Below are 13,997 nucleotides of genomic sequence, written 5' to 3'. Positions count from 1 at the left end.
CCAAAGCAGCATAGCAACTGTTAAAAGTTTAACCCAGCCTGGTTCAGTGTCGAAAAACAACGGCACAGTGAAACAGACTTAATATAGTTGTGGTTTGGGAGTTCCATGTGAACTCATGGAAGCCAATTCTGTATGCTAGGTATATGATCAAATAACAGGCTTCATAGTGGACATCAGGTACAAAGGAGTGATGTTTTCTCATTAGTATACAGATGTGTATATCATACTCTCAGTGTCCCTCCCCTCAAAACCCTCCTCTCCACAGCAAAATGGTGACAGAAAATTGAAACTGAAAACCAGTGACACTGACAAAAACCTTGCAGCTTCAAAAAACAAACAAACAAAAAACTGTCATTGAAAAAAGGCAGACATGAAGTACAAATTACAACATAGTCATTGAAAACCCAATCAAAATACAAAAAGAATCAAAATATTTTTTTTTTTTTACTTTTTTTACATCTGCATTTTATTTTCAGAGGGACATTTTTCAGTACAATAACTGTTTCAGTGCCAGTACAACTTTTTCGAAACAGTTGTTTCAATGACCATAGTAAATAATTAAAGCAAGCACGGAATAAACCAATTGCCCCGATTTATCGCAACTTTGCATTGTTGGTAATCCAGATCAGGCATGTGTGAATACGTCTATGCGATGTTATTATCCCCTAAAATTGTCAAATGTCCTTGTAAAAATGACTAGAAACGTAACATGTTTTCTACGACTAATAATCTACTATGTAAAATAGATGAAGCACTGACTGATGACAGACACTGGCAAATGTAATACATTATTTCACATAACTATAATTTCTGCTGTCACAAAGTCGGCTTCTGCTCCTGGTATTTCTGTCTTCCATTTTCGTGTGTGTGTGTGTGTGTGTTTGTCACATATTAGTTGGAATACATACCCTGTATACTACCGGACACGCGCGTTCACACATAGTCGTCTCCAGAGGTGCAGCAGCAGCCCGCACACCCCTACGCTGTTTCTATGTATGTGCAGGCGCAGTGCAGACAGAGGTTGTAAACATGGCGGCGGACGGGATGGCGCTCACCAATCACGACCATCAGACCCGAGTGGGGATTCTGACTGGTAAGACTGTTTGATCCAATGCGACATAAATGCATATCGGTAAATGCACCTCTGTGGCGTTTTGCCATCGATTGCCTGTATACATCGGTGTCATAGTGCGAGCTGTCTTCACTGCTGAGCCAGCTATGGTTAGCCAGGATGCTAAGCTAACCGGTTCCATTGACTGTCATTGCTTTAACGTTAGCTTCCTGCCGTTTGACAGGTTAGGCAGATGTAGATTTTGCTTTAAAATGACAGTATCTGAAATAGTGTTTTGAAGTTTGTAACGTATATATTTGCATGTGTAAACTGGCTGTCATGTAACGTATTGCACTACATAGCTAGACGACAATATAACGAGATATTCTTATCAGCGTCAAGTCAGACAGCAGGAAAGAGAACGCCCAGCAAAGACTTGGGGGGCTGTTCTGTCGCGAGCATGTGCTGCAATACCTTTTTAACTAAAATTGGCGCTTTTATTTTGAAAGCAAAACGACCATTCTTCCGATCTTGCTGTGCTGTGTGTTGCAACCTTCACACAAGTGAACGTTTTATTTTCCAGCAATGTAACGTTACAGAGCCTACAACAGCTGTATTATTCATAACCCTTTGCAGATTCGACATGTTTGCCTATAGTGAAAATGCTTTTAATTAACATTTCTTTTATGGTTCTTTTTAATTTGGGCTTATTCTATGTGCCTTTTTAACACAGAACATACATTTATTAATAATACATTTATTTATTTATTATTTATTATCATCTAGTTTGAAGGCAAGGTGCAGCGTTAATGCGAAATGAATTCTGTTTTGCGAGTTGTTGTCATAGCTTCTATAATGAGCTGAGCTGATGTTGGCCTCTGAGTCGTGCAGAGGAGCATTTGGGACCAGTAACGTTATACAGTCGTGTGTCAGCCACCAGTCACTAGTAGCCCTGCTGCCTCCTTACCAAGGCAGAGGGAGACATGAGAATAATGCTAAGAGGATGCGAGCCAGCAGCCGCTTGGAAGTCTGTCGCGGTTTTGATGAGCTAGCATCTCGGCTAACAGCCGCTAACCCTCTCTGTCCATCCACCTCTTGTCACTTTAAGACACGTTCAGAAAACCCATGCATGTGGTGTGTGTGTGTGTGTGTGTGTGTGTGTGTGTGTGTGTGTGTGAGAGAGAGAGAGAGAGAGAGAGAGTGAATGTGAATGTATGTTTCGCCTTGTTTACACATTTACTGCGGATGAGTTTGGTCAAGTTTAGGTTCTAAATATGGGGGCTAAGAAATTTGGCATAAGGTCACAAAAAAAAGGTAGAGGGGTAGAAAGAGCTGTGTTAAAGCTGCACACTGCAAAAATATGCTGTTACTGTCAATACTTAGTAGCACTCACACTCACACACACACACACACACACACACACACACACACAGAGTAGCCAGTCTGGTACAAATTAAAGCTGGTGTTATGTTGCCACTTTCTTATTGTCAACAATGTCCATGAAAACACCGAAACCATGTAGCATGAATCAACACAGATGCTGGCGAACATTTGATATCTGTTTTTGATAAAGGAACTAACCCTCCATGAAGTTCTTGTCAACATGACCTCTGGATCAAGGAACAGACCTGCAAGAGTCATGGAGAATGAACACAGGAGTGCTGAGTGCTAGTTTTGAGAGAACCTAAGCCAGTTTATTAGTTAATTACTGTCAGTCCTGGCACCAACCAACTGCTGACCCTTTTAAGAGACAATATTCGATATATACATATATATGATCTGGACTTCATAAAGGACTCACACAGGGTACAAAGAACAACGAAACTACTATATTTTCTATATATAAGGAAAGTATCAAGTTTTGTTTCAACATGCAGGGACAACAAACCCCAAACTAACAGCAACTGTTTCCTTATGTGAAGAAATATGAAGTGCAAAGTGTGTAGTGCATTATGATCACTATACATGAGCCACGAAGTCCTTAGCACCTTCAGATTGAGACTAAATGAATTGACTGGCTGTCAGTTTTTTCTTTCAAAGGGTGATACCCCAAGGTAAATTTAATTTAAGTTAAATTCTGTTATTTAATAAAAATACTATTTCTGATAGCTGGCAGCAAGCATGAATCTGCTGGTTCCTTCGAGCAAAGTTAAGTTCTGTTGTATGTGGTATTGGGACTGTCACGTAACTATGACATGAACTGGCCTGAGCTACAATTGGTCTCTATCCTGTGCTTTCTGCTCTCTTTGCTGAGCTCTAAAATTGCCAGGCTCACCATTTTGCACAGTGGATGTAAACCCCCAGGATGGATGCTGACCAAGGAGGTCACACAACCCAGACCTCCTCCTGTCACTACTGAATAGCATTGTGGGAAGAGGGAAAAGATCATTAAATTCAGTTTTATTTATATGACACAATATCACAACAGAGCTTTTCTGAGGACTCTTTCCATAAGATAAGATGAGATAAGATATAACTTTATTGATCATACGCCAGGGAAATCGTACTTTCCCACAATCACACAATGTCCAATCCTTGGATGTTCACTGATGTAGTCTATGGCAACCTCTTGGAAAGTCTAGCACCATCTCCTTTGTCTTGCTGGCATGTATGTGCAGGTGGTTCAGTTCACACCATTTTACAAAGTTGGTGATGACCTCCCTGTATTCCAGTTTGTTACCCTGTGATACATGTCCAACAATGGCTGTGTCATGGCTCCTGTTGAGTGAGGTGGGGGGTAGGGGTATATGGTCTCTGATGCGGAGTGGAGGGGGGTTGAGTGGTGTGAAGAGGGTGCTGCTGATGTCAGGGATGCTCCAGGGGAGAAAGAGGGGGTGTAGAGAAGTCACATCACCAGGTCTGACCTCTGGTGGGTGGGGGAGGGAACAGGGGGTGGAATTAAATCTGTTGAAAACACTTTCAGTTCATTTGCCCATTGCCCAATTCTCCAAATTCTGGGCCCCTCCCACTGTCATTGGTGTGGCCAGAGATGGTTTTCCTCTCCAAACCTCTCTGGCATCGTTCCGCTGAAGGTTCTCATCCACCTTCGTTCTGTAGCTGTCCTTGTCTCTCCTTATTTCCCTCTTCAGCTCCCTCTGCACCCTCCTCAGCTCATTTTTGTCCCCTCACCAGCTGTGGCTCAGGAGGTAGAGCGGCCGTCCACTCAGAAGGTTGTTGGTTTGTTCCCTCGACGTGTATCCTTGGGCAAGATACAGAACCTCAAATTGCTCCCAATGCTGTGTGAATTAGCACTGGTAATGAGCAGGTGGCCTAGCTGCCATTGTATGAATGTGTGTGTGAATGCAGTGGGTGAATTTAGACCTGTGTTGTAAAAGCGCTTTGAGTGGTTGTCGGACTAGAAAAGCGTTATATAAATACAGTCCACGTAGCTTCCCTCCTGGTAGGCACAGTGTTGTCATGAATTCATGATGCATGATGCAGGTCGCTAAACTGTCAGTGTCCTCCCGTGTGGACTGCACAACACTTCCCAGCCATTGGTGTCAAAGCAGTCACTCAGTGACATACTGGTCTCCTCCGACCATCTCCTCACGTACCGTATGGTTGCCAGTTGTTTGTTCACCAAAGGTATGTAGGCAGGGAGCAGATGATAAGAGCGGCCCAGTGGAAGGAGCGTCTTTTGTGTTTGCATAAAGTAAGTCAAAGTTTCTATTGTCTCTGGTGTGACATTTAACTTACTGGGTGAAGGTGGGGAGAGTGGAATATGAGGAAGCATGATTGAAGTCACTGGAGATGAGGAGGAGGGCTTGGGTGTGTAACGTCTGCAGCTATGAAATCAGTGTGTAGGAGCTGCTGCAGCATCGGCCCATACGGGGAATGTACACCATTATCGGAATGACATGCGAGAACTCCCTCCGGAGGTAATATGATGCCGAATGCTAACTAGTAGCAGCTCTATGTCTCTTGTGCAGTGTTGCTTCTTTACACTGATGTGCCCTGGGTTACAGCATCTATCGTTCATAAGCATCACTATGCCCCCACCCTTCCTCTTACTGCTCTCTGTTGCTTTCCTGTCTACTCTCAGCAGTTGAAAGCCGTCCAAAGTAATATGCGCATCCGGAGTGAGTTCATTCAGCTATGTCTCTGTGAAGCACATCATTTTCCACTCCCAGTACTCCCTCTGCAGAGTGGTTAGCACTGTTAGCTCTTCCATCTTCTGAGGGAGAGATCTCACGTTCCAAGAGATGGTATGGTTGGTTTGTACCGTCTTTTCTGCTCATGGCACTTCAATCCAGCTCTGCATCCCCTCTTCCTTCTCCTTATTCCCACAGGGATCTCCGGTCCACTGGGAGCAATAATAATAAAAATAATAATAATACATTGTTCTTATATTGCGCTTTTCAGGGTACTCAAAGACGCTGCACAAAAATAAATAAAAATAATGAAAAAATACCTACATGTTGCACAGTGCTGACAGCTGTTCTTGTGTGTAAACAATGGAGCTGTGGCTGAATGGAACTCCTGATTTAGTTTTAAATAGTCCAGAAAAAAATAAGAAGCATATCACTAGTCTAACCAGTTGAACACCCATAGGTGAACAGGTTCAACCAACACTAGTGACAGTCACTAGTATCAACTTTTTCCACTATTTTGCTGCCAGACAACAGTTTTGTTTTAAATATTTAATCAGGAAAACTGCAACATATTCATCCTGTCAGTATTCTGTTGTGTAACCCGAACTCTCATCTTCAGTCAGTGACAGCTGTTTCAGGAACTTGGCTGAGGACAGGAGTGGAGTGAACCTGAAGGACCTGGTCCATGATCCTTCACTGTGAGTCTACACACAGTCTATGGTCTGCGCATACAGGTTGCCATACAGCACACTCATGCACTTACACTGACATTACACTTACACTGCATCTTTGTTACCTCCTGCAGGCTAGCAGGAGTCATAGCAGCCTATAAGATTGTTCCAGATGAGATCAGTGAAATCAAGGTATGCGTTTTCGCTTTGAGTTCACTAGCAATCACAGTACTCACATCCACAATATGGTGTGAAAACAGTCTGGTCTTGATATACTTTCTCACTGGCACCAAAAATGTTTTAATCTGTCACAGAAGAAGACACACTTGATAACTGAGATACAAACGGTGGTGCCACAATGCTGAATGAAGACAATGGCACATTCCTCCTTATATACTTCCTGAGTCTTATTAGCAGTTGGCAATGACCATCTGGCTTTCATTCAACACTTAGTCTGTTTTTAACTCTGTAGGGAAATTGTCTCTTAAGGTACTGAGCAGCAGTTTACAGCTGATAGAGATTTTCTTCCTCAAGGACACTTGAACAGGCCATTTTGTCAGCACTAGAATTTGAACCCAGGTGTTTCTTGGAAGTAAAGTGTCTTATCCATTTCAGTAGCCATCTGGGCCCCTGATATTTCAGGTAAAGAAGATGTATGAAGTAGTGTTAAGTTTGTGTGTGTGTTTGCATGTATACAGGAAACTCTTTTGGAGTGGTGTGATGAACTAGAGCTGAACCTTATTCTCACGACTGGAGGAACTGGCTTTGCACCACGAGATGTTACACCTGAGGTATGTACAAACCCAATTGCTGCAAAACAAAAGTCAAAGAGAATAAACGAGTAAATAACTAACAATTGTATCAATAATAGAAACGAGACATTTAGAGATTAAACCAGCAAACCCTGTCTGAATATTAACAGAAAAAAAGTGCTTTGAAAATGTATTCTAAATCGAAATGAAAATTCTTTGGGACAAACAAGTACCTTAAATGTTGTCAGTCCTGAGTCCTGGTGTTTGCCTTGTAGGCCACCAGAGAGGTGATAGAGCGTGAGGCTCCAGGTATGGCTCTGGCCATGCTGATGGGATCACTGAACGTTACACCCCTAGGCATGCTGTCCAGGTGAGGATATTTTGTGCTCCGTTCACTGTCTGCCAGTTGGCTTTGTTCAGACTGCAGACAAATCAGATTTGTTTCTCAAGTCAGATCTTTAGGACAGACTGTCTGCACTGTTATTTGCAAGTGATCAGACTGGATTTGTGTCTCCAGATAACACCAAGCTAACTGCATGGGTAGCTGTGGTAACGACATTGACACAGTAACTAAATGTGCTGTTGACGTGACTTTCCAACGCTTAAGCATGACAAATGGAGATCCATCATCTTACCCTCCAAACAATCATGCTGTCAGGTCACGTTGCAGAACTTCTCTGTTGCACCTGACAAACTAGATGGAGGAGGCTGGTATACATTTAATGTCATTGTTGTGCATGGCATTGTGAATGATGCAAAAGACATCTTGAAATCCATTTAGAGCAACCAGCATCTGAATGAGACACATCTGTAGACAATTGAAATCCAATTCGAAAAGCATTTCAAATCACATCATAATGTGGCTTGGATCTGATTTGAAAAAGTGGTTTTTGCTGTCCAGACTTTCTAAAATCAATCGGATACAATCTGGATATACCAAAAAACAAATATGGGCTGGCAGTCTGAACAAGGCCTTTACACATGCTGTTTCACTGTATCCAGATTAGTTTGTGTGGTGTCCTCTCCTGCTCTAAATTTCTTTCCACTGCGTTGTCTGCAGGCCAGTGTGTGGTATTCGTGGTAAAACTCTGATCATTAACCTGCCAGGGAGCAAGAAGGGCTCTCAGGTAGGATTCTTTGAATTAACTCAACTATGCTTAACTAGGGATGGGAATTGATAAGATTTTTACGATTCCGATTCCATTATCGATACTGCTTAACGATTCGATTCTTTTGATTCTCTTATCGATTATAATTTGGGGAAAAAGGAGAACAAACAGTTTGATTAGCATCAATTTTTTTTACTTAGAAGTCACGACCTTACTCTCTCATCACGGTCATCTTCTGCAGAAGGCATTCGTTTAATAGCATAGCGTTAATGTTATAGCATGTTTTACAAAGAAGCACATAGGCAGTGGGATAGCTACTTACCAGCGTTGCCTTCCGTAGTAACCGCAGAGGTGATCATAGCTTGGCTACTGCCGCTGCTGCTGGGTTGAGATCCATCAGTCCGAAGCGCGTCAAAAACACGACACTCGTTTAACATTATTGCATGTTGTGTGCGCAAATGATTCTGTATGTTAGTCGTGTTCCCTCCCGACGCTGTTATCTCCACTTTGCAATGACTGCAAGTCGCCTTGTTGCCATCTTTCTTCGTGAAGTGAAGCCAAACTTTGGAGCGTTTGAACCTGGTGGGCGCCATTGTTGTTTACAACTGCAATGCACGTGCTAAACCGGCGTAACTTAATCACGTAAGTGCTTTCTGGAATTGAGTGTGCGTAACTTGCGTAAATTACGTGAGATTCGTGCTGGTTGGAATCGATAAGAGAATCGCTAGATAAACTGCCAAACGATTCCATGGAATTGAAACACACGGAACCGGTTCTCTACAGGAACCGGTTCTCGATCCCCAACCCTATGCTTAACCTGATACATCTTGACTTGGAATCTTGGAAAAAAGGAGAAAAAAGTGTTTATTGATCTATTATTTATTTCTTCAACATCAACTATAAAATCCTGACAAAATATAGTGGCTGGTTCCATTTTAAATGGGTGTTGCAACATTAAATGTTTGTAAATTTTTTAATTAAAGCTGTATTATTTATTTATTTATGCCACTTGGAGGCAGTTTTTTTACATTGTAAAAAAAAGTACAAAAGTTTACGTTTGTCCATCTCACCTCAGCTCAACAGAATGTTTGTGTCTTTTTGCTTATTGTTTTAGTTTTATGGCGTGAAATTTACATTTAAGCTTTCACTCTAACTTCTCTCATCAACCTTGTTTCCAGCAGAAGGAAGCAGTTTTCAGTGAAAAAGCTCAAAGGTTAAAAAGGAGCTAAAATGAAGGACTTAAATTCATCAAATGGATACAAATACAAGTCCAAATGAATTATTTTTTTTTGTATGTATGTATACATTAATAAATAGCTGTATTATAAGTAAGAAAGTATGGAGCTATTACAATTCTGCTCCTGCCACAAATCAGGACATGATTACATGTTACAAAAGTTAAAATTAAATGTATATAAATTAAAATATTACCTCCTATGTTAGTGTAAAAAATGTTTATTTGCAGTTTTTCTCATTTTTCATTCTTTCTTTTCATATATCACACTAAGTATCTCAGTGTTAGGCTGCCCAAGCAGTCAAGGAAGCAAATGAGGAGATGGGTGATGCCTCTGTATGATACTTTTATTTTTCCATCACACTAGGTATACCAGTTCTGCCCAACCCCTTCACCACACACAGACTGCTCATTATATAAGGGTGTCCACTCACATAATTGGCTAGCACATGCCATTTATAGAGTCACACACAACACAGATATCCACACATAAATGTACAATAAATACTTACATAAACCCATGTACACAATCTTAATAACTATTTACACATCCACACATAAAACTGAAAAATACAGACAAATATCTTACATAAATAAATACATTTAAACAATACAGTCAAACTCTCCTCTACCCCCTTTGCACTTGGGAGACACCCTGGGAGAAGAAGAACAGATGCAGACAGATTTCAATTCACTGTAACAATTGGCTTAGCGTGAATCTCATATTATGCTCCTCAATTAGTAAACATTTCACCACTATTGAGTCATACATCACAATGCGATATTTCCTTGTTCCATAGGTGAATGACAAGGTGTTTGATCAGTGTCCCTGCTGTGCATATGTGACTCAAGCCAACTGCAACATCCAAATCAATGAATAAATATGTTTGTTAAAGTATCATGTGTGTTTATTGAAACTGTGTACTAATACATATATGCCAATCTCTACATCACTTAAACATCTGCACTGGTAATATATACTATTGACTCAGATCTTTAACGATGACTCATCCTTACACTCAGATAATACCAGTATTATTGAATATTGACTCAATGCAATGATTGAATGACTTGATGAAACAATGCACTTACCACAGTGTTTCAGAACTTTCAGGGCTATATCACACTGATGTAAGTATTCATACCCTTAACTCAGAACTTAGTTGAAGAACCTTTGGCAGTAATTACAATCTCAGGTCCTCTTGGGTGTGACGTGACAAGCTTTGCATATCTAGATTGAAGTAATTTCTGCCATAGTTCTCTGTAAATTCTCTCAAGCCCTGTCAGGTTGGATGGGGACCGTCAGTGGATAGCCATTTTCAGGTGTCTCCCGAGATGTTCCATTTGGTTCAGTCCTCTGGCTGGGCCACTCAAGGACATTCCATTCACAAAGTTGCCCCTAAGCCACCCTTCCATTGTCTTGACTGTGTGTTGAGGGTCACTGTGCTTTGGAAAGTGAACCCTCGGAGGTCCTGAGCGCTCTGGACCAGGTTGTTCATTCAGGATATATACCTCAAGTTATGAATGGGCTACAATACGTCATGAAATGTAATGTGTTATAATACATATTTTCTATCCATCAATAAGTTGTTGGACATGTTGACTTTGTGTTTAATGTGCCTTATTTCCCTATCATTGACATTGTTGTCATGGCGAGTGTAACTGCTTGTGTTGTGTGTTGTTGCTGCTGGGTTCACACATTAATGTTACAACCACCATAATTCACCGTTGGTTAGTATTGTGCAGGTGATGTGTGGTGCCTGGTTTCCTTTAGGAAGAGTCCTTGTAGTTCCACACTTCTTCCATTTTAGCATTTTGGAGGCCACTGTGCTCTTAGTAACCTAAAATACAGCAGGCAGTGTTATGTCTCTCTCTCTGAGCTCCACAGACAGTTCCTTCCACCTCATGGCTTGATTTTTGCTTTGATATGTATTGTTGGCTTTGAATCCTTATGTAGACAGTTGTGTGCCTTTCCAAATCATGGCCAGTCAGTTAAATTTACCACAGGGGTAGAAAGATCTCAGAAAAAGATGATCAAGAGAAATGGGAGGGACCCGGGCTTAATTTTAAGTGACATAGCAAAGGGTCTGAATACGTATGTAAATGTGATATTTCAGGGTTTTTTTTTTAAATACATTTGTAAAGCTTCCTAAAATCTTGTTTCTGCCTTGTCATTATTGGGTATTGCGTGTAGATTAATGAGGAGAAATTGAATTTGAACGATTACAGCATAAGAATGCAACATAACAAAGAATGAAAAAAGGGAAGTGGTCTGAATACTTTGTATGTTGTTCCTGATGTGTCAGACAGCAGCTTTTATAATTGCCCAGTTCCAAGCTACTGTTGATTTAATGTCTTTGGTTGCAGTTTGAAAGTGCTCTAAAGTTTAACTTGTGTATTGTTTTCTCCAGGAGTGTTTTCAGTTCATCCTGCCCGCTCTGCCCCACGCCATTGATCTGCTGCGTGAAGCCACGGTCGGGGTTAAAGCCACACATGCTGCGCTAGAACAGCTGCCCTCCCCTTCCCCTCTGCTGGCTAACACACACATCAACACACACAATAACACGCACACCATGGAGCGTGGAACCCAGTGTGAGGAAGAGGAGGATGAGGAGGAGGACAGGAGGAGAGGTCGACATGCACATAACCACCACCATCACCAGCATGGCTCCTCCCACATCACTGCAGCAGCTATTGCTGCCAAGGTAACCAGTCGGCAGGACACACCATGAGCAGCGTGGCTGCTGCTGCTGGAAACTTGATAGATGAAACTTTAATGATTCCTGTGGGGAAATTAGGTCATTGCAGCAGCAGACTACTATACTATTGGCAACTGCGGCTCAAATACTATATGCTGCTGAAGGACTGCAAACAAAAGCCACATATTAGTAGTTAAAAAAAAAATAGACAACAGAGCATTTCATAAAAATGTCAGAAACATTCCTGTCCTTTTTCACTTTTCAAATAATAATATTTCTACTCTGCATCAAGCTGAGGAAAGGTGCTGTTTGATGAAGTAGTGCCTAAGTAATTTCCTGGGAAAATGGGTGGGAAAGTGATCCCAATTAAATCATGGCCTGTCTCTTTTAAACCCAAACATGAGACATTGAGACCCCATTTACAGATGTTGTTGACTTATGCGTCTGGATATCATTTCTGAATAAGGAAAAAAGTTAATGCACGCAGAATGCATTGTGTAATACATTCACTACATTTATTGGACCTCAAAGATACACACAGAGTTTTGGTCAGTGACACTGAGTGTAAACACAACTTTTGTTTGTTTACACAGCACCCATTAAGATATAACTTCAAATTTATTCTTCCCCTGACTATGTCTAATTTATTCTTCACTAATGGTTGTCATGGCCAACAGTTAGAAAGATGATAGAGGGAGATACAGAGGAATATTTCTTCAATATTACTCTACTAACTAGTCACAATGTAGCAGCTAGTGTTGATCATGAGATCAAGCCTTCTTTTAGTTGGTGTAGTAGGCTGCAGGTGCAAATGCAAAGGCCCATGTTCATCAGTCACGTAACGTGTCACCATACAGATGGCATGTTAATACAGGTTTGAATGTGGTCTTATTCACAAGCCAATAGTCAAGTCAAATACTTCCATATTTTGGTTATTATTTACAAGTGGTCCATGGAGCAGCTATTACATTAACATTTCATTACTTTACCGGATTGAAGCACTCCATTTCATCTCACCACCTATCTGTCTGTGGGGACATGTGTATGTGTGTTTGTGTGCACCTGCATGTATGTATGACGTCAGACGAGCCATGCTGTGGTCATGGCTAAGGGAGGTCCCTACCTGCCCGGGAACACACCCGCCCCTCCCACTCATTTCACTTGCTCCTGTACCCATGACCAGCAGGTGAGACACACACACACACCCCTCCTCTCCTGTTCATTGTGTCTGTCAGTCACATTCTCCTGGGCCTTTCTCTTCATACATGAATAAGAATCTCTGAATCTGCTTATCTCTGAATTGGTTAAAATTTATTCACAGTTGGCTGAAGTAGACTTTTTAAGATTAACCACATACTGTAAATGTGCTCCTTCTCATTGAGCTGCTCATGTCACCTTTTTTTCAAAGAAATAATCTTGCCTGATCCAAGAAAAACAAACCCAGTTAGCTAGCTAATAATTATTAAAATCATTTTAGCTTGCTAACATCATCGTTAAACCATGTGTAAAGAACAGGGACCATAAACATAGTAACTCCAGTGTAACGTTGGTGGTTGAAAGCATACCATATAGTTTTGGAATGATTTTCGACCTTCCAGATAGACATGGTTTCAGTTCATTCCAGTGTGAGTTGAAGAACTTGCTGCTGATAGATAGTCCATCACAGTGAACATTTAAGTCATGTTCACTTGGGATTTTTTATTACCTCATGTAATTTTAATGACTGCAGAGGTTCTGTTTGTTCTTGATCCCACACAAATGTTCCAGTGTATGTAAGCAATGTATCTGTTATTCCGATTTAATGACTGCTATTTTTTTCCCAGACACAAATGTTTAATCTATGTTTTCTTTCTTGTCTTAGTAATGTATAGTTAAATCTCTTAATGAGAGCTATGATAGTATTTTGGGTGCCATTAAAAGAGAGAGTAAGATCAAATCCGGAGATAATTCTTTTGGTCAGGGATTTTGTTAGTAAATTTGAGTGAAACACAGACTTTGTTTACTCCATGACAATTTGCCACACATGATGTCAGGGAGAATTCCTCAATCACATGAAGTCCCCTGTCCCTAGTCTGCTGACCTTATGCTAAGGAAAGCCAACAGTGGAAAAACATTACACACACTACTATCCCTCCACAGCTACCGTAATATACATTAATAGTTAATTGATAGTAACTTGAACTGAAATAGCTTGCACTGCAGTTAAATCAAATCAGCTAATCATTTCATTATAGTTTTATATTCTGTTAAAGACAAGTGGATCTGTAATGTTACTCTGTGTAATGTTACTTCTAAGTAAAATACTCAAGTGTCAGTTGACGCATCAGACTAGTGTTCCTTTAAGGAAACATGGATGATTTTGGTGTCTGTGGTCTTACAGAGAAAGTTCA

At 40.9% G+C, this 13,997-nt stretch overlaps 1 protein-coding gene across 2 annotated transcripts in view; it reads left to right on the top strand.

Moving 5' to 3' along the window:
• Positions 1–971: 971 nt before the first annotated feature.
• Positions 972–13,997, top strand: part of gphna (gephyrin a) — a 46,237-nt gene continuing 33,211 nt past the window's right edge. Inside the window, exons 1-8 of one of the 2 annotated variants that reach the window (XM_076749396.1) lie at positions 993–1,093; positions 5,762–5,840; positions 5,948–6,005; positions 6,512–6,604; positions 6,841–6,935; positions 7,626–7,692; positions 11,320–11,613; positions 12,692–12,793. In XM_076749396.1, the coding sequence (XP_076605511.1) occupies positions 1,030–1,093; positions 5,762–5,840; positions 5,948–6,005; positions 6,512–6,604; positions 6,841–6,935; positions 7,626–7,692; positions 11,320–11,613; positions 12,692–12,793 (852 nt within the window). In that variant the 5' untranslated portion in view covers positions 993–1,029. Of the gene's footprint in view, positions 1,094–5,761; positions 5,841–5,947; positions 6,006–6,511; positions 6,605–6,840; positions 6,936–7,625; positions 7,693–11,319; positions 11,614–12,691; positions 12,794–13,997 lie in introns of both variants that reach the window. The other variant, XM_076749395.1, reaches the window with a different exon arrangement.

The sequence above is a fragment of the Chaetodon auriga genome, chromosome 14, assembly GCF_051107435.1.
Source record: "Chaetodon auriga isolate fChaAug3 chromosome 14, fChaAug3.hap1, whole genome shotgun sequence".
Lineage (NCBI taxonomy): Eukaryota > Metazoa > Chordata > Actinopteri > Chaetodontiformes > Chaetodontidae > Chaetodon > Chaetodon auriga.
The sequence above is the reverse complement of the archived record's forward strand: the minus strand, read 5'-3'. Positions and strand labels throughout refer to the sequence as shown.